Source organism: Temnothorax curvispinosus, unplaced genomic scaffold, assembly GCF_003070985.1.
Source record: "Temnothorax curvispinosus isolate PA1 unplaced genomic scaffold, ASM307098v1 QBEX01016327.1, whole genome shotgun sequence".
In the NCBI taxonomy this organism is placed as follows: domain Eukaryota; kingdom Metazoa; phylum Arthropoda; class Insecta; order Hymenoptera; family Formicidae; genus Temnothorax; species Temnothorax curvispinosus.
In genome coordinates this window covers 32,684-55,314 of record NW_020226107.1, presented here as the reverse complement: position 1 = coordinate 55,314, position 22,631 = coordinate 32,684, and the positions used below count along the sequence as shown (strand labels likewise).

The window sequence follows — 22,631 nt, the reverse complement described above, 5'->3', positions numbered from 1 at the left end:
ACCTATATATAAAAGAAAAAATTATACATTTATTAAAAATTGGTTGCCTATAATGATAGAAAATGACTATAAGCCACTATATTGCATTGCACAAATTAAATACGAAAGAAATTTGAAATATTTTACGCGTTTCATCAGAAAGTCTCTTTGTTAAACATTCCCTAAATTAGAACCGTTCATCGCGATATCAAATGCAACTTGGAAATTTTTGCAGTGTCGATATGGCAATGTTTTTTCGCTTGAACACTTCTCACAAGTTTTGTAATTCGTAAAAATGTCGCAATTTCATTCAAGTCTATGATTTAAGGAAAATACGATTCACATGCGCTTTATACTTATATGAAATTTAGATTTCACACGCCGCAGGATCCAACAATTCATCCCAATTGATACTCCTCTGAAACACCTCCTGTTGCAACCATAATTCGTAATGTTGCTTGAACTCCTCGGTCAATTCCACATTTGCACCGAGCACGGACGTTACTGACGCGTCGACTGGTTCCATTTCCTCGTCTCTCGGAACATTCGAATATCTTCGATTATTGAACTGATCAACGCAAGTACGTAGCTCGCATTCTTCAACTTGGAAATCCCACGGCCGTGCTTCTAAATCTGTTTAATCATTAGTAATTCAAAAACGTTATAAATTCTTTGCAAAATTATCATTAACGTGAAGTATTAAGTAAAATATTTTCAATTTTTTATTACCATTGCCGTACGCCCAATCGTCATTTAAGCGATGTCGAACCTTCGCATAAATGACACTAATAGTTTTCATGTTTGTCTTTCTCCACTGCCGACCGAGATACTTCGTCTGCATTTTCAATAACTTTAAAACGTATAATTGCATCATTGCATGCCTGACTTTTAACGTGCGTTTTAAAATAGGTGCTGATTTAAAAACGACTAACATCTGCAAATATAAATCCAACAAATTAATTTTCATAAATATAAATATAAAATATAATATTTAAAAAATAGCATTATTGATTTAATAAAAATTGGCTTACCATTATCCTACTGTGTTTCCACTTGGTTAATTTGTTCAAAATTCTTAATAAATTAATACAAGAGAAAACATTTCTCCATGAGAAAGACTGACTATGGCCGATTTCGAGACTTTCCGTAGTTAACTCCGGCTGATCGCCAATGACACACATGGGAAAGTCCAAAATAGGAATACTGTTGTAATATGAATTATCGGTTATACATATATTGTGAACACTTATGCCCGACGTTGGTGAAGAAGGGCATTAGAAACTTAAATCGCAATAACATTTTACTTACACATTCTTCGCTTCAATGTATGCTATAATGTTCTGATTTAAAAACTTCAATACGAGAGGTATGCAATTCGCAAATACTAAATGCTGTGACATAAATTCGAATTGGTATACGTGATTCAGTTTGAAATGTTTGAGCAACAGTAATAAAATTGCAGAAACGGCTTTAACAATAATCTCCTTATGTCGGTTAACATCGATTCCTAATTTCATTGATTGCAACACCGTCATTCTAAAAGTGTGTTATAAATTAAGTATATTTACAATACACATATCATTAAAAATATATTCATATTTAACAGCTGCAACATCATTCAAAAATCGGATATAACTAATGAATTATATTTGATATTTTTATCTCTAAGATTTTATGTACATTGATATGTTGCATCTATCATTACTCATACTTACGGCATCTCCTCTGGCAACACATCGGCCAAGATATTAATGCTGTCTGTTTTAGCTTTGCTTGTCGGTGCAGCAGCAAGTAATATTTTCAGTAAAGCAATCATATATTGCGGCAAATTTGGTAATATAGCTTGATAAAGAATTTCCGTTGGTGTTTGACGAAGCGGTGGTTCTAGAGTACTCATTGGATTTCTTGCTATCTCTTCTTCCTTCCTAATCTGAATTTCTGCTAGTGATGTATACATGTGCTAAAATATATTATAATATTAGATATTACATTAGCAGATTATATTGCAATACTGTCATAAGCCAACAAAATATACCTTTTTAAGGGTAGTGACGCCTTCGTGGATTGGTTGCGGTAAACCCGCTAAACTCTCTCTATCTCCTTGTAATTTGTAACCGACAAACTTCATTCTGGCAACTTCAAGAAAGCTGTCCACGTCCTTTTGCCTTACTTTGGGTGTCCATGGTAAACCTGATTGATGATATATTAAATATTAATACTTGTAATACTTGAATATGTGAGAATTATAAAGAAAATAATTAAAAAAAGATCACTTTTTATTATAAGCTATACCTTTTCCCTTTATAAGTTGTGGAGTACCTGGCCTTAATTGTGACTGATTATTCTGATCTTCGTAATACGATTGATTCCAGCCGCCAGGTCCACCAGGACCCAGGAATACAATCAGTTCACCGTCTCCTTCATTTGCTGTAGTATTATTTGGAGGTTCTCCTCCTTCGTATTCCATACCTAAACCTGGATCATCTAACGAGCTTTGTTTCATCAAACTCTGAAAAATGTTTGATGATTAACATGCGTGAAAGTAACAATCATATAGGATAATCTTAGATCGATGAATTACCCGTCGAAAAGGTCGATTGTTCCTTTTCTGATTTTGCGTTTCTAACAAATCTGCTGCGCTCATAGGCGGAGAGCTTGCTCTCATCGTCCTAGCGACTTCGATAGTGTCTTCCTGTAGCGTATCGAGCCCCGCCTCCTCACGATACTGCTTCTTTAACTCTCTGAGTGCGTCGATGCCGCCAAGAGAGACTAGGATTAACTTCCACAGAAGTAAGAGAACTTTTTTCATAGGAAAATGTGGTGCCGAGCCGCTGCAGAAACACGTCACCATGCCGAGAAGTTTAACAATCAGTAATTCTTCTCCATATGGATTTACTGCAAAAGAAATAGCCGTTTTAAAGGAGCAAATTTTTTGTTTGTAAGCATTAAAATGTGTTGTATAAACAATGACATACCAAGATCTTCTTTAAATCCTTCAACATTGTCTTTGTATTCACTGTGCTCGATATTTTTTAATTCCTCTCTCATAACTTCTGTTATAATATACAAAACGGACAGAATGACTCTTAAGTCTATCGAATCAGCGAGGCTAACAGCTAGCTTTCTCATCGCTGAGGTAGCAGTTGTGCTATTTCTACAAAAATTACTCAGTAGAAATTCAACCTGAATTCAACTGTTCTAATAACGTGCATACACACGTACGAAGAAACCTACTCAATCTCAATGTTCAGCAGTTCAACAAACGCTGGAAAAATGCCAGCTTCGTAGAGTAACATTACGTTTGTTCTAGTCCAGTCTTGTTGTTCCTTGTCAGACTGTACCTCAGCCCAACAACCCTGAGCTAAATAAAGAATACAACGCGCCGCTTTCATCCTGAGTTGTTTATTGGAAACTTCCAGTTGATCCAGTAACTTGTAGATTATTGATCTCTGTTGCGGTCTCGTCAAGTTTTGCCACCACGGCCGTAAATTGTACCATTCCATCTGATCCTCAAATGCCTGGAATTTATTTAGAGAAATCACACAATTCGCTCTTGCACTTGGTAAAACAGAATTGTACCTTAAGATTAAGCTGCAACTCATATTGCTCCGTATAACTATACAACTCAGCGATTTCATTAGCGTGTATGTCAGTGTCATCATAAACAAACTCTAGATCCGTAGTTCTGTTGCTTTCCTGGAATAATAAAATAATGAGACATATGTTAAATAACTTGAAGATGACATTAGGCGAATTGAGTAGCAAGAGCTGCTTGAGTCGTGCAATTTTTATTTCTGCTGAACATGAATATCGTCTAATATTATATCAAATTTGCTACAATACTTGTAAATAAAACAATACATAAAACAGTACATGTATCATGGAAACAGCATATATTGTATTAAATTTTCCATATATTCGTAAACATTATTGTTAATTATTATTTTAAGTACAATTAAATTAGAGGGTAAGATATCACTTTGTGAATATTTTTCTTTTTTAAAGTTTCAAGATGATTTATGATGTCGGAATTCAGAATCAAATTCCATTTAGTTCTATTTAATTTTTGATTCTCTATGTAATATGAGAAACACTTTGAAGATCAGAATACATGCATACATAAAATATATATAAAAATACATAGTGCACAGAATTATAAATAAAATTACTAAAGCCTACTTTGAACAACCTGTAATTTATCAGATTAAAGGCCCTTTTTAAAGGATTGTTCAAGTCTTGTCAGAATTTAAGATAGAGTTCGCGATTTCATATCCTGTAAGTATAACAAAAATGTTTGAAAAATCAGAATATACAGATGCAATATATTGAAATGTATAAAAATACACATGGCGTAGAAAATTAAACAGAATTCTATCCTAAAATCTGCTACACGTCTAAAGCAAGCTTTATTTAACATTTAGTCCTTCTGCTAGAATGAAGCTTTTCTGCTAGAACTTGTGGATGCTTTTTTTTAAATGTGTTTGGAGTAGGCTCGGTCCTATCGTCGCGTCTCTAACTGATTGCTCCAGTTTTTTGACACAGAATTTCTGATTTTCCCCCCTGAATTCGTGGACGCTGGCGTGGGATAGGTTAGGATCGCCGATCTGGTTCACCGTCGCTATGCAAATTTTCCCGAGTGCTTTTCCAGTGCGGACTCACGTCGTTGCTGGCCGCGACCCGCGAGAAGTAGGTATGGATGGGCGGGAGTTGTCTCCCTTGGAGAGGATCACGCTTGCCGTTCCCGTTCGCGTCCATCGCCACGTCGCCCAACATCTCTCGTGACGGGTGGTGGTGCTCGGCCGCGAGACTCTCGGCGCCTTCCCTCCTCAGACCATCCTCCAGCTCTCGGTCCAGAAGTCTCGTTACCAACCGAGACATTTACGTCGGCCAGGTCTTTTCTCGGGCGACGGGCAGAACTGTTCCGCGCCAGAGAACTGAGAGAACGACACGAATTCCACAATCCACCGTAGGCTGTGTTTGTTTCCCTCCCCCCGCTTACGTCACTCCCTAACCCCGGTCTACGGTCTACGATCAACGGGGATACGACGTGTACGACACCCGCGACACCGTCGGACGCCTTCGCGTCTCGCGACGCGATCTCTCTGCTGGCGATCGGACGCGTTCGGGAACGGTCGGCGTTTTTTTCCCGCGAAACCCACTCGCGATTACGAATCGTGCTTGTCTAATCGTAAATTTCTTACACGACGAAAAAAATACTTGTGTGTATATTATTATTATTCGACAATGGCAACGTATGATGTAATGTAACGATATCAGAATAAAATTAAAGAATAATGTAACAACTTTAATATTGATTATCAAGTTGAGATGTACGTTATAGGCAAGAATAGGATTGTTCTTCTAATTTTTATGGAAACTTTAAATAAATTTTACTCGTGAAGATAAGACTTTTTTATCTTCGATAAAAATTACTTGAGAGAATTTCAAGAATTTTAAGTGGAACTTGGGAAGATAATTTGGGAAAATTTATAGGCAATCTTCCCACTTTGTTTCCTTCTGAATATTTATTATTTTCTGAAGCTTTAGAAGGGTACATGTATGTACATCTGTCTTTTTGCGAAAAGTATGAAAAAGTATAAAAAAGTGAATAGCATAAGTAAGTCTTTCTTTCCAGTTGCGTCACATTTCACATTAGCGCTCGAAATAAGTGTAGTTCCAACGGAGAATAAAAGAGGACAATTTAATGAAAATTGTAACTTAAAAAAAGGACAAATATATAATCGTTTTCTATCATGCCAATTATTTCGATGCAACAATCCGGAAATGCAGCCTGCAACGTTTTATGGATGAACAAAAGGATTTTCTCCAAGTAGCTGTTGTACTCCATTCAGGATTCTGCTTTGGAAATTTCGTTTATGTCACATGCATGTATTTCACGTCTACGTCTAATGCTCATCTAGTTCTCATCTAACAGTAATAAAAAAAAAAAAAATACATGAGAAAAGTTATATAAGGAGAAAAGTCATTTACATGATAAAAAATAGTTACACGAGAAAAAAGACTCATTTACATGATGAGAAATAGAGAAAAATTATAATTAAAATACATATTAGATAAACTGTATGAAAAGGGAAACACATATGATACTATATAATAAAAAGGAAATATATATATATTTCTTATATTTCTATTAATACAATAATTAATAGTATAAATTACATGAGATATGTACGTTGGAAAAATTATATGAGATGGAAAGTACACATGATATTACATTATATGAGAAAAATTGACGAGAAACGTATATTTTTTATATTTCTATTAGAATCTAAATAACAGAATTATATGAGAAAGTGAGGAAACTATATAAGGGATACATAAGTTAGAAAAATTATATGAGAAGGAAAGTACGTGTGATATTACATGAGAAGCATATATGAATGCCACGAGCTCGACGACGAGTTCCCCATTATGTTATAGAATCTCAGTGATAAAGAAATTATATAATAGAGAAAAACTTGCATGAAGGAGGCAACTCATAGAAAAATTTATATAAATTATTATACGGGAATATAGAAATATATGATAAGATATTATACGAGAAAAAAGAAGTGTATATTTTCTAAGACATTTCAGGGTAACACATGAAGGTACAATCAAACACATAACAAATCCAAATTGGCGCACGCAAGCAAGATTGCACTTCTACCATATAGCTCGATTTTGTTGCTCGTTTGTAAAAAAAAAGCCAGCGGCACACGGAGCATGTTCTCCTGCTGGATCGCTTGCGATTTAGTGAATTACCAGAAATACTTGAGCGCTGAGTGGTGCAATTATAGTAATTTACTAGATTGCAAGCGATCCAGCAGGAAAACATGCATCGTGTGCCACTGGCTTTAACATAACAACAAGTCTTGCATTCCTGGCTTCTGAAAACACTCGCAAAGTATTGTATCCGTAACGAAATAAGATATTAATACGTGTATATTCAGCGTGAAACCAACCGGTGAGATACAAAATGCGTTCAACGAATACATCCACTATGCGACTGGCATACCCTTACCATGTTTAACCTAAAATTAATCTAAACGGGGAGGATTTAACGGAGAATCAGCTCGTCGTCAGCGTTCCCCCGCGCAACTGTCGTTCAGAACGTCAAACGCGACCATCGTCGACGCGAGTCACACGTGAATCCAACGTCGTCCGGCATAAGAACAAACGCTCGTGATATTCCCTCTTTGTTTTTACCATTTCACGAAACGGGGAAACCAAATGGAGCATTGGAGCATGGAGCGCAGGAGCGCCGAACTGCCGGAGTAGCGGAGCGCGGAGTGGAGCGAGGCGTCTCGCGTCTCGCGGCGCCGAGCGATCGATACGTCGCGACGCGTCGCCGGCGAGTCGGGCGAGTGGCGACGCCGGGCAATCGCGAGAGCTCGATAGGTCTCGAAATTCGAAATTTCGCGAATGCCGCGAGCTCGACGGCGAGTCCCCCGGGTCCCCCCATCGCTGGCTTCCATTTTGACGGACCGATCCCCGGCCCCGGCTCGCAAAACGTGAGCCTGTTGTCGTTCCGCGTCTCGCGTCATCTCGCTCGGCGTGTGCGCGTCTCGGCCGTCGGCGTCGGTGAGAGTGTCGGAGACCGGAGAGATCCCTCGGACACATCGCCGGTCGGAGTCGGGATAACGGAGGGACGGAGAGAACGGCAGCAAGATGCAGGGCACCATAATCGAGAACCTGAGCGGCAAGAAGCTCTCCGTGCTGGTGATGCTTCTGATAATCGCGCAAATAGTCTGCTTCCTGATAGGCGGTTTGATCGGTGAGTCAGAGCGTAACGCACGTGGATCTGTATCCTTAGACTTACGTTCGCGTTGTCGTCGTCCACATGATAATAAATGAGTGACATGTAAACACATTTTGTAAATATACTGCACCTTGGTCTCTTTTTTTATTCTATTTTGTTATATATAATATAGTTATTTTTATGAAAGAAACTTATAATAAATCTTTCAATGATGTTTTTATAATTAATTCTGAGGTTGCATATATTCAATAAAAATCTCTGTTACTATCTGTCAATTGAATTTTCTTTTTTTTTTACTTGCATTTTAATCTGTTGAGTCTTTGGACGATTAGCTTTTAAGGCTGCTTTATAGACGATCTACAATTCTCGTCAGAATTTAGAGTAGAATTCCTTTTTGCTTGTTACTTGTTAATTTCGAGAGTCCTTAGTTAATTATTTATTTAATTGAATAGAATTCTGTTTATAATTTTATGTACTATGCAAAATAAAATGTTGAAGAATCAGGATTACACAGATATATGAGATATATTAAAATACGTAGATGTATGCATATAAAATTACAAATACAAATCTGAAACAGATTATGGACCTTATAAAGCAGACTTCAGAATAAAGATCTATTTATAATTTTATGTGCTACGTATTTCATATATATTTTATGTGCACGTGCATTCTGATATTTTTGATATTATATAAAATAAAAAGGAACGGTAGCCTGAAATTTAAAGTAAATTATGAATCTTTTATAAAGTGGCTTTTAGAAAAGAATTGTGTTTATAATTTGATATACTAGTATTTCGATAAATATTTTGTACATATGTGTATTTTGATTCTTTAAACGTTTTTTATATTACATGAAATTATGAATAGAATTCTATCTTGGGAGATAATTCTGATAGGAATTATAGATTTTCTGAAGGACTTTAGAGATATAATAAATTGTTATAAAATATATGATAACTGTCTTTTAGATTAATTTATATAAAATATATAACGTATGTGTGTGTCTTTTTAGCACCTACACCTGCCAGCAGTCAGAATATTCTTGGCACACCGTGCAAAGTTATTAGTGTTAATGGGTCTTATGACGAAGATAAATGGTTTTACTCAAGAGGAGAAGGTTCTTGTATCCCAGTCGACATGCATCATTTTAGTTTGGACACTCAACAGGCTTATCAAGTTATATATACATTTCAGGTATAATTTATAAAATTATGTATAACTAGTAGTTACAAGAGAGGTTTTGAACTTTAAAGATTTAATAAATCTCTTTTATTTTAGATGCCCGTTCCACGAAACAGTATGCAGCTTGATTATTCGAGATGGCAGCAAAACTTGATAGGTGTTTTACAAGTGGATATATCTTATACCAACCAGATTGAAATTGGTAATGTATCTGCTGCTGTTTAAAACTTTTTGTTAACTATGATTCTGACATAGTTTTCTCTATAGCTCCTAGGACGAAAATAACATTGGATGCACGGCTAGCATATCGAAATAAGGGAGATCCAGATAATGCATGGAAACCATATGCTGCTTCTATCGTGGAAAGAATTTTGGATTGCAGCATAGACAAGGTACATTTACTTATATAATATTATTAGTGAATATTTGTTTTCTGCACGCGCATACAAATACAAATTTATAAATGTCTAATTTATTCCAGCCACTGGAGCACTATAATTACAATTGTAGCGTTATGCCGTTGTTTGAATTAGGATCTTTGTATCACGATTATTATCTGTTGAATATTCGTCTTCCTTCTGACACTGATAAAAATCAAGGACTTGGACACATTGTTGATTTATGGCTTACAGTAAGTATCGGAACGTAAAATTCTTATATCGTTATGAATAATTATAATTTTGATTAAAAATTATTTGATTCAATGTATTATTTGTGATGTTAATCTAGGCTATTAATCAAAATGGCGGATTCACGAAGGTGTGGGTGAGTCTGAAGACCATTTATTTCCCAGTAGTGCTAGCTGTTTTGGCTTGGTATTGGAGGAGAGTGTACATGTTATCCAGATCGCCCGCTCTTTTGGAGTACATGCTCCTAGCTTTGGGTTCTGCCTTAACATTTTTAAATCGTATGTTAATTGCTCTGTGCTTAATTTATAATTTCCCAAGTTTCCTATTTACGTGTATTTATCTATAAATCGTTATTATGTTATTTTCAGTGCCATTGGAATATTTAACACTCGCTTACGACATGCCATTTATGCTTTTGCTGGGTGATATTCGACAAGGGGTATTTTATGCAACATTATTATCATTCTGGCTTGTGTTTGCCGGTGAACACTTGATGGTAAAAAAATTGAACTTTTATTATTTAAAATTGCTCCAATCATATTAATAATAACTTACATCTTTTTTGTTTTGCGTACGCATCTTGGTCTTTCTTAGATTCAGGTAAGTTTTCTTTTATGTGTGAATTTTTATTTTCTTAATGAAAGATACTGAATTCGATAATGTACGTTTCAGGAGGGTGACCAAGGAAATTCATTAAAATGTTATTGGCGGCATCTCTCTGCAGTAGGTACTGGTTGTCTCTCGCTGTTCGTATTCGATATGTGCGAGCGTGGTGTACAACTGAGAAATCCATTCTATTCAATATGGGTCACTGATCTTGGCACGAAATTGGCAGTATCCTTTCCAAATTATCTGATACACATCTTTTTACAAGAAACGAGATTAAAAAAGAATTTTAAAATAATTTTTTAGATTAATTTCCTTAATCTTAAAATAATAGCTGTCTTTCATTATCTTGGCTGGTATATCGGCCGGAGTATATCTGTTATTTTTATCTTATATGATATGGAAAGTGTTCATGAACATTAGCGCGAAGAGAGCCGTTTTACCTAGCATGAGCTCGGCGCGACGCCTGCATTATGAGGGTGTCATATATCGTTTCAAATTCTTAATGATCGCCACGTTATTATGTGCGTCATTAACCGTCATTGGTTTTATACTCGGACAGGTAAGAAATTGATGTTTTAATTATATATAATTAATTGGACAATTATATATGTATAACGTTTCTGAGATAGGTTGCGGAAGGTCAGTGGAAATGGGACGAAGATTTACAGTTGGAAATGACTTCTGCCTTTTTCACTGGGGTATATGGAATGTGGAATATTTACATCATTGCATTATTATGTCTCTATGCGCCTTCCCATAAGCAATGGCCAATTGAGCCATCTGGTAAATATACAACATTTCTATTTATAAATTAAATATACATTTGAGATTCTTATATATCATGTATATTAATATTAGATCTTAAATTTTATCAAATTCTATTGATATATTTATGCGATAAAACATGCTATTTTTTAACTTTCAGAGAACAGTATTAGTGAAGAAATCGAATTTTCTCCTTTGCCAACCGATCCTAATGAGATGCTGTCTCTGACTGCATTTGCACGAAAAACAGCAGTAGAGTAAAGTACATATGTCTACTTGTGTACATTTTGTAAGAAACAGGACAACACGACAAACTCTACTTAATACTTAATGTACTTAATTGTTATAAGTAGCACTTGTAAGTAGAACTGTACTTAGATTTTCCACTATTTATTAGGAACCCAATGACTGATAATACTCCTACACACGATTTTATATGCCAAATTTGATTATTTATTGCTTCCAACATTTTTTTGTATGTTTTTATGTACCTATTTATAATATTATATTATCTATAATAAGAAATATATATAAGTCATTTCATCTTCGTATTCGTTGATATTTGTTATAAGTACAAATTCTGGAGTAGATTTAATATAAGATCTGTTTTTTATACCATTTACACAAAAATTTAGCGTAATTACAACGTAAATATATATGTATGTTCAAACACAAGTGATGTGTAATATTTAAAATCACGTACTTAAAAGAACTATACGAGAGAAAGTATTAGAATAAAACAATAGATCATGTTATTTTAATAGAAGATCCTTAACATGTTATACAAATATTTTCTACATTCTTCTTTAAATTCGCGAAAATATTGCATAAACGATAATCAAACATTTCCGAATCAAACGTTTTACATTATGCACATGAGATGAAATGACTTTACGTAGTAAACAGCAGCTAATCTGTAATTGAGATAGAATTTACACAGTATTATATGGATGTATTACCGTATTGCGTATACAATTAATTTCTATAAAGCTACTAATAGATAAGGTATATTTTTAACTGCTAAATATCGATGAAATTTTTATGTTGAGAGAAAAGGTTAAAGAATTTTTCCTTGACATATTTTTTACATGTAAAATTTTTAGAACTTTCAGTATTATATGCTTATAGCAATCTGATAGATAGTAGTCCTGCACTAATCTAATAATTTTTTTTATATTAACATGTGACTCGTCTGTTAATGTAAGAGCTGTATCTATGTATTACATACTTAAACAGTTAAGTATTTTTAAATCGACATTGAAAATTTGAAATAGCATTCCAATCTTACAAGATGTTATAAACATTAAATGTGTTTATATAAGTGATTTGTTGCAATTAATCAGCAACGTAATGAGTAGATTTAGACGATTTATATTAGGAATTCGTAAAGCATATACTTATTTCTTCTATTCACTTGTCATATATTAAGCGTGAGATGCGTGAAGCGAAGAATGTAGTTTTTACTTCCTAATTAGAATTACATAAAAAAAAGCCTCCTATGATATCTTATATTATATTATACATATCATTATTGGGCATTCATCTATCATTTGTAATACAATGTATTCGATCATGATTGATAGTATTAAGAGCCAGTATTCGTGATTTATTGCGGCATCTTGAAAGTAACAAATTTCAAAACGGAAAGTATGTGCCAACTCACTTAAGTCTGCCATTCAAAATAGCGTCAGTTTTTTATCATATACATCGTTACATATACAAAGTATTAATGCAAGTCTTTCACTTTAGATAACGCTATGAATACGCAAGGTGTAGTTCGCACGAATCTATTATTTAAAAATTAGATCAGGAACTGTTCGATAACATTCTACAGATGATTGTGTATGTATTTAATGTAATATCGAGACACTTAATGTAGTACTTATTATAGGCACTGATTATAAAGTAGCATTTTATAAAGTAAGGTGCAATAGTAGTCTCTCTCCGTATGTCGACTTCATGCTAGTGCATATTAATCAAGTAATGTAGCGGTATTTAAACTAGACACGAGAGCGAAGTTTACAGAAGATTCTTTTACCTTTCTAAACAATTAATTCGAGCAACGACCCAATAATTAGTCCAGGACTTTTTTGATGGATTCAGTAATCCACGCTGTTTCGTTGTTATGTAAAAGAAACATTGTACCGAAAGCAATTGTATTTGTAAGTAAATCCGACGTACTCTACAATACCGTGCACCGCCTTCGCAACATTTTTATATAATTTGGTGATTTTTATACACTTTTTAAATAAACGGATCTGTTGTAGCCATTTCTGCATTTTGCGCGACAGCGAATCTATTGGGATAAGCGTTTGTATCGCGATTGGTATTCAAACGCGTGAATCACGTATCGAGAGCCATTGCGAATCCGGACGTTAAAATTCCCGCCGCGTGCCGGCGATGGGAAATTGGGAAATGGCGGCGCATTATTTGCTCGGAGTCCGCGGGCGGCAGCTTCACACACTCGAGGGGAGAGAGAATTTAACCGAGAGATTCTGCGCACGCGCCGAACGCCGCTGTCGTCGCTCGTCGGAGGCAGCAGCGTCGGTCGGGGCCAGGAGGCAGGAGAGTCCAGTGTGCGAGCGACGAGAACGCAATCAGATGGTGGCGAAGATCGTGGATTGACAGGTCGCGGGTTGCACGAGAGAGCGCGAGAGAGAGAGAGAGAGCGAGGGAGCGCGCGCGCGCGAGAGGGAGAAGGAACAGGCGTTTTAACGGCGGTTGGCGTTTAGGCTCTCTCTCTGGCAGGACGGGGACGGTTTTTTTCCGTGTGTACGCGTCCGTGGCACGAAAGAAAAGCTACGGAGAAAGAGAGAAAGAGAGGAGAGAAAGCGAGCCGCGAGTGAGAGAAACACGGCGGTTGACGTGCGCGACGGTCTCGTCATCGACGACGAAATGATCCTCTAGCCTCCCCGTGGCTTCCTTGGCCTGGCCTGGTCCGCGCGAGAAGGGAGGCCGACGAGCGGACTCTCGGAAGCAGGAGGTCACCCCCTTGGAGGAGAAGGAGGAGGCGGACCATCCCTTTCGTCTGGTAGTTTCGAGCTTTTTTTTCCACGGGCAGAGAGCGAGCGAGGGGAAAGAGAGGGAGAGAGAGAGAGACGCACTGATCGCTTGTACACATACAGCGACAGAGAGAGATAGAGAGAGAAAGAGACGCACACGCGCGACGCTCACAACGCGCTTCGCGGAGGAGGGAAACGAAGAAAGGAAGAAAAGAAAGACGGACGCAGCGCAGCGCGAACGAGCGCAGTTTTCACCTCGCGGCGGATTATTCCACGTCTCGCGTTCGCCCGCGTCGAATCGCGAGATCGTCCGCGTGATCTCGCCCCGCGTACTCGCCCTTCGGTTAGGGCGAGCCTCGTAAGATCTGGTCGATCGACTGGTCGATTGTCGCGCGTTCGCGAGCGTGCAGTCTTTATTTATTTTTATTTTTCTTCCCTTTTTTCTCCTTCCCTCCGTCGTTCGTCGCGCGACGCTCGTGTGTGCGTCTGTCTCTCTCTTTCTCACTCTCCCCCTCCCTTCGCTCTGGCTGACGCTCTCTTTCTCTCTCTCGCTCGCTCGCTCTCGCTCTTTCTCGGTTACTCAGTGCGCTGAATATAACGCTCGTTTTACATTATCGTCGGGGACAGAGAAGTGCGTGTCGCCGCAGAGTGCCCGGAGTACGGCCGCGCGAGGAGTTCGCGATCGTTCCCTCACGCGCCGAGAAGGGTAATCGACGGGGGCGCTTATCCAGAGGGCCCTCCCGGGGCACGACGGAGTGCCTGTCGGGCTCAGCTGATCCACGCGCAGCGGACGGCGGAGGAGTAGGAGGAGGGCGGTGGAGGAGGTAGTGGTGGAGGACGCTACCAGGAGCGCCGCGGGGCGAGGAAGGGCCCCAGCCGAACTCAGCACCGTCGACGATCGAGCAGCGCCGATAAATATGTCGTCCCCCAGCGCCGGCAAGCGACGCATGGACACGGACGTTATCAAACTGTATCCTTGGAAGAGAGCCGCTTTTTGCGAGAAAGCTCCCCGTCCTCTCGTCCGTCGGGGGCACCATCCCCCCTTCCACGCTGGGAGTCCGATAAGTACCTCGTGCGATTCTGCACATTGTCGCGCAGTGGCGGCGCACGTGAGAGCGACTCGCAATCGCAACGCGCCTCCTACTTGCACGCGCGCGTCTGCTGTGTGCGTGTGTGTGCGTGGGCTTATACAAGGTGCTGAAAAGCTACGAGCGGAATAGACCTCGCTCGCGGATTTCTTTGTCGTGTCGGGTTGGCGCAAAAGGTTTCGCGTTTCCCCGAGCGTTTTCACAGAGCTTTGTATCGAGTAAAGTTAGATCGTTCTAACGAACGGTTCTCCGAAAAGATCGAAAAAATGTAAATGAGAAAAGGGGCACGTCGGATGCCGCGATTTCTTTTCTAATCTTTTGAAATTTTGTCTCCGACTTTATTTGATGAACACGACAAACCTTTCGCGTCGATCTGATACGAAATTTTGGTCGAATTTCGTAATTTCCTAGTTTTCTATACCAAATACAGAGACCATCGCGCATCGTGTTCAAATTTCTCTTGATTAACGTCTACTGGATGTAAACAGAAAGATTAAGCACTCGTTGGTTGTGTGTGTTTAGAAGACAATCTATTTCTAGACTCTCTTATTAATGGGAAATTCTTCCCGCGGTCTCATATTATAATCGCTAATTAAACGGACAAGTAAATCTATAAAATTATCGGTAAAAAGTCCAAGAATATCTGATGATAAATTTAATTAAAGATCGAAACGTCTTTGATCGCTTTTCGTAGACCACTAAAGTTTTATGGAAATTTAAAGATTCTTTTCTCCCTCCCTCTTTCACCTTTGAACCTCGAGGTCTGTGCACCTATAAGTTTATTCAGCACTCTGTGTCCAGCGTGTGGATGTGTATGCGTGTGCGTGTGCACGTGGCGAATCGCTGGCTCGCTTATCGAGCACAATAATCACCGTGATAATCGTATTGCCGATGCGATGAGGCTCGCGAGCGATACAAAAGGCAAAAAAAAAAAAAAATTCGCTCGTTTACGCGCGGCGGACATTTAACTCGTCTCCAAGCCGCTCGCCGCTTTGTCGACGTTTCGGCCACAGCTGTTTTTAACCAGCTGACTCGTAGGCGCTTGCGCGTATGCGTTCGTTCGTGCGTGCGTGGACGAGCGGTGAGCGAGCGTGTCGTTGTCCCGCTCGCTCGCTCGCTCTCGCTCTCGCTCACGCTTCGCTTCGCTCTACTCCTTTTGTTTTCCCTCCCTCTCTCTCGCGCTCTCTTTCTCTCCGTCTCTCTCTCTCTCTCTCTCTCTCTCTGTCTCTCTGTCTCTCTCTCTGTCTCTCTCTGTCTCTCTCTGTCTCTCTCTGTCTCTTTCTGTCTCTTTCTCCCCCTCCCCGTATCGCGCTTTCGAAGACACCTCGCTTACACCTGCCTCGGTTATTTATTTGCGATATAATCACGCGGTTCGCGTCGCCGCTATTATCGAAGCGCCGATGTCACGCCTGGCGATTACTTCTCGTCCAAACGAAACTTCCGTTCTCTTTGTCCTCATATATAGGACTGCGTGAAAAGAATAATGCTTTTTTTTCGTAACGTTGATTATTACGGTGGCGACCGAGGGTGAGCGCTCGAGGGACCGAGGGTTCTGGGATACAGAAAAGCCTCGGGATGGATGGATCTTCCCATTCTTCGTTTTTTTCCTTCCTCTTCCATCTTTCACGTCTTTGCCTACTTCTCTCCACCTCTTCTCTCGTTTTCCCTCGTTTTTATTCTTTTTGTTCCCTGTTCTACAAATAGAGCGTTGCTCTCTAGGAGAGATCTCGTCGAGTCTCCGCTCGAAAATCCCCGCCTCGAATTCCGTTCCTCGAGACGCGGAGATCCAGCCAGGACCACGGAGACAAAGAGAGAGAGAGACAAAGAGGGACGCGGACCAGCGAGAGGAACGTTAATTGAGACGTCACCCTCGTTCGCGGCGAATTCGAAACGAGGCGAGAGCGAAGTGGTCAGAGAGCGCCTTAGCACGCGCGAGTAAAAATAAAGCGGCCGACGCGATGACGGTCTCTATATATTCCATCGGGCCAGATCTCGCCGTACTGACGCATGTAATAGGACGGGTCGATATGTATATTTCGCGTGCGGTTCGTCATATGCGACGCGACGAAAACGCGACGGCGGCGACGGGTCTTGCGCGCCGGGACTTGCGAAGGTCAGTTACACATCGGCGATCTCTCCTGACTCCTCTGTCGATCCCGCCGATCGGCGACGAGGAAATTTTTATCCGAATTTACTCCGCGCGATCGCGGGTATATTTCTCTTTCCGTTCGGATTGCCCGTTGCAAAACTGAAAAGAGGAAGAAGAAAAAAAGACGGGATATTCTTTGCGCAACTAACGGCGAGTCCGATAGGTGACCGCTCAGATGACACGGTCTCTTTCCTTTGAGAAAGAGCGAACGATTAGCCAGCTGATGCGCTCGAGAGATAACAATATAGATAGAGAGAAGAAAGAAAGTTTAATTAACGCCGATGTGCCGTCCCGTAATCGACATTTCTTGTTCGACTCGGTAATCTCGCGATACGCCTCGCTCTTTCCCTCGGTCGACAAAGAAAGGAAAACGCGCGCGGCCCGCTCCGATCCTCGATAATTCGTCGATAATACCTCTTCCCTCTTTCTTTTACAGCGCGTTTACTGGATTTTTTTTTTTTTTTTTACGCGCACGGTGTCGTTACTTAGCGAATGATAGCGCGCGCGCGTATGTCGGCAATATAATTCTTTTATTCATCGCGATAAACGCGACGCGCGGGTTCGAAGGTCGCTCCGTGCAGCTTCGGGGATTATTATAGAGCGGGCTCTCCGAGTGTGGAGAGAGCCGCTCCGGGAGATACACGGGGACGCGCGACGCGCGAATCGATACGCGCCTCGAGAAACACATCGTGCGTTTAATTATCGTACCGGGGCAGAATTATCTCGTGGCGGCGCGAGCGAGCGAGCGAGCGAGGCTAACTGCGCGATACGTTTACACACGTCCCGGCGTGCCATGTTACATTGTCGAGACGAGACGCGACGCGACACGTGAGATGTAGGTGCAGGGGACAGAGAGGGGAAAAATGCAACGTAACAGGCTTTAAAATAACAGTAGATAGCGTCAAAACGAAGCGACGAGCGCGAAAATAAATATTCTCAAATATCTTAAAGAGGCCAGGGTAAAATCTTTCGCGAAACGTCTTACATCCACTGCTTTATTCGAATTGCCAAAGATACGAATTTTATTTATATAATTTGACATCGGCGCTATTTATGAGCCACGGAATTGACATAATTAACTCCCGTCCCGATTGGCGAACGAAAGTCAAAGTTTCGAGAAATTCGCGGTTCTGATCTTCTAGCTGTGCGTGACGTTACGAGAGTCGAACGGCACACGCGTGTTTTTGGCCGTTTTTCAGTCACGACGCATCTCCTCCGTGAGATGCTGCTGCCGAGCACGCTGACGCTCGCGGGATTATTCTCGTACATACGCGCGTCGTAGAGTGGACCTCTTTAATCGTTGTGTATCAACACCTCATCGCGCCTAATTTTATCGCAATACCGCTGGTGCGTGCCCCGGTATTCGTAACAGGTGGAATATCTCGCGGCTTGATAATCCAATTTGCATCGCACCTCGGTCGTCGCGAAGTTGCGCTCGGCGGAGCTCGTTAACCCTTTCGCTATACGGCGTATTAAATTTGCTTTTCTCGAGGTTACGGCTAAACGAGACGGCTAATTCGTTTTACGATTATCGCCGCGACACGCGGGCTCCGACGCACTTTTGATATTTCTGCGCGACGCAACGTGGCGGCCTGGCGCGGAAAATAACGATGTTATAAAATTAATGCCGGCGGAGAGTTTTCCAATCGATCGCGCTCCTCGATTCTCCAGATACCGACGTGTCTCGAAGTTATCGCCAACTTCTCGATCTGCGACGAATATAAAGCAGTGAGTCATTAGAAACTGCGTAGAACAACTTTATCTCTTTATCTATTGCTTGATTTTAATAATCTTATTTGTTTAAGAAAGTGCTGGAATTTAGAAATCGCATGTGGCACACACATTATTGAATTTGTTTCTCATTTTCTTCTGTTTTCTTTCGAAACTTTTAAAAATGAAATTTGATTTCTATTTAATTAATCTTTTTTTTCCTCGGTCAGCATAGTGCGTGAAAAATTGCGTGCCACAGAATAATATCGCGGTGTAACGTGACTCCGCTCGGTATCGGTCGAATTTTCGCGATCACGAAACGTCACCGGGTCACCTTATCTCGAAGAGCGGACAAAACACCGAATTCGGTCTAGCTACCGACAAACGCACTATATGTTTATCGTGATAACAAGGCCATCAGATCAAGCCAGACGTGCACGACGCATGTGCGGGCAATATATCTCGGGGAATTATATTTGAACGTTTACTTTCGTCGATTCTGCCGTCGTCGTGATTACCCCCCCTCCCCCGGCACCGTTCAAGCGATGTTTACGATTTCGCAATATTTCGGAGTTATAATGCCGGATGTAATCACGTTCGCGCGCAACCGAGATATTTGTAAAACCGGACGCACGGACGAACGCAAATCGCCAGCGTGCGCCTTAAATCGCGCGATGTCTCTTATTTCGCGAATTGCGCAGAGTGTCGCTCGCGCGCGTCAAGCGCACGACGCGACGCGCCGTTTAAAGCGAGTCAGTCGTTTGCACGGAAAACGTTTCGCGGAGCCTCGTCGAGAAACGGGCACGTGGCGCTTGCCCATAATTTAGATCCTACCTCCGACGATTACCGTCCGTCTTTTGAAAATTGGATGAAGTTATTTTCGAGTAAACGGGAGGGCCGCATGGGGGAAGGGGATTAAAGACGCGTGACAGCCTCGGACAATCACGATAGCTTCCTCGTGCGCGATGCCGAGAGTTCTTTTCCGTTCTTTCCTTGTCTCGCGATATCGATCACGCTGTGTTGAAGCATATGCATTAATGCTGCAAGCCGCCTCGAAACGAGCGAAACAAATTGGATGCGTCCGCGTTCCGCGTTCGTTCCGCTGGGTGCGTTTTAGAATTTCCGGAAAGTCTTTCGTTCTCGGACGGCGAATGTGTTGGTCACAGCAGTGACCAGTTTATTTTAAGGCTTGCTCACTTCTATACGTTCACTCGCCGTGTTACACCGATATCGCCACCGTTTTCTCTCTTTCTCCGCGAACTTTTACTATTTCGTTTTCAACGGTGCGATCAACGGCGACGATAAAGTCGCCGTATCGTATAAGATTATCGCATATCTGAATCATCCTTTTTTCCCTTTATAAATCTTATTACGATCGACTCACCTCGCTCTTGTGCGATAGCTGCCGATTAAAATAAACTTTGCTTCTCGTTACTTCAAGCGATAACGTTTTCTCGAAACGAACCCGAGTTATAATTGATCGATTAGTCAACAGCAGCTCGCGTGCATTTTTATCCCATATATCGTATTTTCGCCCATAAGGCTTTCTAGGTCTTGTAAAGACTCTGGCGCGCGAACCACCGTCGCGATATTTTTTCGTCATTTTCTCGGTGGCGAAGCGTCGGCGCGTAAAAGTTGCGGCCCACTTCGCTCAGCGAATTTGCCTATACGTCGTGCTTCATACATGTTTTATATTCTTACACTCAGCTTTTATATACCCAGCTGAATTACAAAGTTCCGCGTAACACAAAGCCCCGGCTAGCGACGTGAGTATGCTAGCGCGTGCACTCTTTTGCCTTCCTTCCTCGTTTTGCTTCGCTCGCCCGCCAGCTGATCGACCTTACCGTGCTTCCCCCACCGTCCTTACCGTCGCCGTCGTCGTCGTTGAGGAGCCTCTGCGTTTTCTGCCTTTCCCTTCTCCGTGCCGTGCACGCGGGACGACGTCGCTTGATTCATATACCGCAAAAGCATATACGCCGGAGAACCTGAAACGGGGACCTTGCGTTTCGCCGCTGCCACGTAACCGCGTGGGAAGAGCCGATCGCTCTTTATCTCGGTTCTAACCTGTGTTCAGGATGTCTCAAGATCCCCATCGAGAGATATTTCGGGAGATATTTCGAGAGAACGACGGAATTTTGAACTTATAGGAAATATCGTGAAAACTATGCGACTCTCTCCTCGCTTATTTTACATTAAAATTCGATGAAGCGAAGTTTAGTTACTGAATCAGCCGTGAATCGAATTGTATTGTCCGTTCGGATTCTTGAAAATTGCCTGAAATTCTTGCGATATTTAATCGATTATGCCTCAGAACGTAAGAGCTTATCGAGGTTGAAACGATCTCCGTAATTTTTGGTATACTCGCGACACACGGTCGGAAGAAAACGCAATAATTCCGGAACATACTGCGCGTCGGAAGATAATGCTCGGCTCGTAAATGAGCTTCCGAAGGCCTCTTTAAGGATGACGGAAACGCGCGCCGTAAGCGGAGCAACTCCGCGACGTTTATTCCCTCAACGGTTTTCGAAATCGAATTCATCTGCGCGTCGCGGATGGTATCTAATTAGAGTAATTAGACGCGTCTCACGTTTAACACCGATGATGTGCACGCGTTTCGAGTGCGTCGTGGGAATAAGCAGCAAGGAAAATGATTGTGCAGCAAAATTTACGGTCCGCGCTCTCGCGTTTTCGACGCAATGCGAGCGCGCGAGCGTAATTGAAGATGCTGCTCTTATAAATTTCTCGCTTTCTCTCTCTTTCTCTCTCTCTCTCTCCCCTTCTTAAAGTCCGAGAGCACGGTCGGCTGCTTGTTAAATTATCGTTCATATTACGCAATACTTATTTGTCGCCTAGAGTACACGCCGAGAGTTAATGCCACGCTTTCTTTGAAGACTCTTTATAGTTTCCCGTCAGTATTCCTACGGTTTAGCATACGGACGATTGGTCTTCCTATATATAGAAAAGATCGTAGAGTATAACGATAATAACTCCGTTTTACTCCGCTCTGACGCGCAGCAACACGTCTAAAATGCCCGGGATGTAAAAGGAGTGAACATTTAAAATTTAACATAACGACAGTAATGTGAGTACGAAAGATACTTTCTATTTAACAGTCCTGATTACGAGAATTACGCTTTTATTTCTTATTAGGATTCTTTTTATCTAAATTTTTGTTCTACTGTTTTTCTATGAAGTTCATAGTATTTCTGTTTACCCCAAGCATTCTAGATTTACCGTCAATAATTGCACGCCGATACTCCGTTACGAATCGATACTCAACGTAATTGAGGCGGAATCATCCGCAAAACTGGTGAATGCAACATCGCGAAATAGTTCGCGGTATTGTTCCCCGGATTCGCTTATTCGTTCAAAATCACCGGCGGCGAGGTTTGGGTCGGTTACGCTCGATCACGATAAATCACGTCTCGCGATCGAATCCCAGCAGGATCGTCGTGACCGCGATCGCGGCGATACGACGCGAATAGGCTTCGCGGGATGTCGCTGCAGAAGTTTCCTCGCGTATGCAATATCGAAATCAACTTAATCAATTATCCTGTAATTAACGAGGCACTTCGGCAAAGCTAGAAATGAAGAGAGGGATCGTTAATGGCTCACTGTAATGGTTTGCAAGCGCATTCGCGCGTACGAAACGGATAAAGGTCGATTCACACTGTACGACACGGACAATGACACGTATCGGCCAGCACGACAAAATTAATGCGTATGTTCAGACTGCACTGCTTCGGCAATCGC

The 22,631-nt window shown here is 41.2% G+C and overlaps 3 protein-coding genes across 4 annotated transcripts in view; 2 read left to right on the top strand and 1 right to left on the bottom strand.

Annotated features, from left to right (window-relative positions):
* Positions 1–7: 7 nt before the first annotated feature.
* On the bottom strand, positions 8–5,109 carry LOC112466547 (striatin-interacting protein 1 homolog). The gene is made up of 12 exons (XM_025034688.1): positions 4,639–5,109; positions 3,559–3,675; positions 3,214–3,497; positions 2,955–3,133; positions 2,561–2,874; positions 2,272–2,488; positions 2,015–2,169; positions 1,695–1,939; positions 1,288–1,515; positions 1,011–1,182; positions 709–913; positions 8–612 (listed from the first exon to the last, which is right to left on the bottom strand). Exons 1-12 carry the CDS (start codon positions 4,855–4,857, stop codon positions 347–349), a joined length of 2,601 nt encoding a protein of 866 aa, XP_024890456.1. The 5' UTR covers positions 4,858–5,109; the 3' UTR covers positions 8–346.
* A 2,273-nt stretch (positions 5,110–7,382) lies between these two features.
* Positions 7,383–13,236, top strand: LOC112466552 (protein wntless). The gene is made up of 12 exons (XM_025034707.1): positions 7,383–7,756; positions 8,757–8,938; positions 9,023–9,128; positions 9,194–9,318; positions 9,408–9,557; positions 9,656–9,833; positions 9,924–10,051; positions 10,150–10,155; positions 10,228–10,389; positions 10,496–10,723; positions 10,794–10,947; positions 11,090–13,236. The coding sequence occupies exons 1-12, from the start codon at positions 7,651–7,653 to the stop codon at positions 11,188–11,190; spliced, it is 1,626 nt and encodes a 541-aa protein (XP_024890475.1). The 5' UTR covers positions 7,383–7,650; the 3' UTR covers positions 11,191–13,236.
* A 249-nt stretch (positions 13,237–13,485) lies between these two features.
* The window catches only part of LOC112466544 (ubiquitin-conjugating enzyme E2 H), a 33,475-nt gene continuing 24,329 nt past the window's right edge, over positions 13,486–22,631 (top strand). The window contains exons 1-2 of one of the 2 annotated variants that reach the window (XM_025034682.1): positions 13,486–13,960; positions 14,559–14,901. In XM_025034682.1, the coding sequence (XP_024890450.1) occupies positions 14,849–14,901 (53 nt within the window). In that variant the 5' untranslated portion in view covers positions 13,486–13,960; positions 14,559–14,848. Of the gene's footprint in view, positions 13,961–14,515; positions 14,902–22,631 lie in introns of both variants that reach the window. The other variant, XM_025034683.1, reaches the window with a different exon arrangement.

Coding starts and splice junctions, on each gene's coding strand:
- LOC112466547 (XM_025034688.1), bottom strand. CDS start 4,857: ATGTCTCGGTTGGTAACGAGACTTCTGGACCGAGAGCTGGAGGATGGT. Junction 3,676..4,638: donor GGGTCGCGGCCAGCAACGAC/GTGAGTCCGCAC, acceptor TTATTATTCCAG/GAAAGCAACAGAACTACGGA. Junction 3,134..3,213: donor CTGCTGAACATTGAGATTGA/GTAGGTTTCTTC, acceptor TAATTTTTGTAG/AAATAGCACAACTGCTACCT.
- LOC112466552 (XM_025034707.1), top strand. CDS start 7,651: ATGCAGGGCACCATAATCGAGAACCTGAGCGGCAAGAAGCTCTCCGTG. Junction 9,558..9,655: donor TTGTTGATTTATGGCTTACA/GTAAGTATCGGA, acceptor ATGTTAATCTAG/GCTATTAATCAAAATGGCGG. Junction 10,390..10,495: donor ATCTTGGCACGAAATTGGCA/GTATCCTTTCCA, acceptor TTAAAATAATAG/CTGTCTTTCATTATCTTGGC.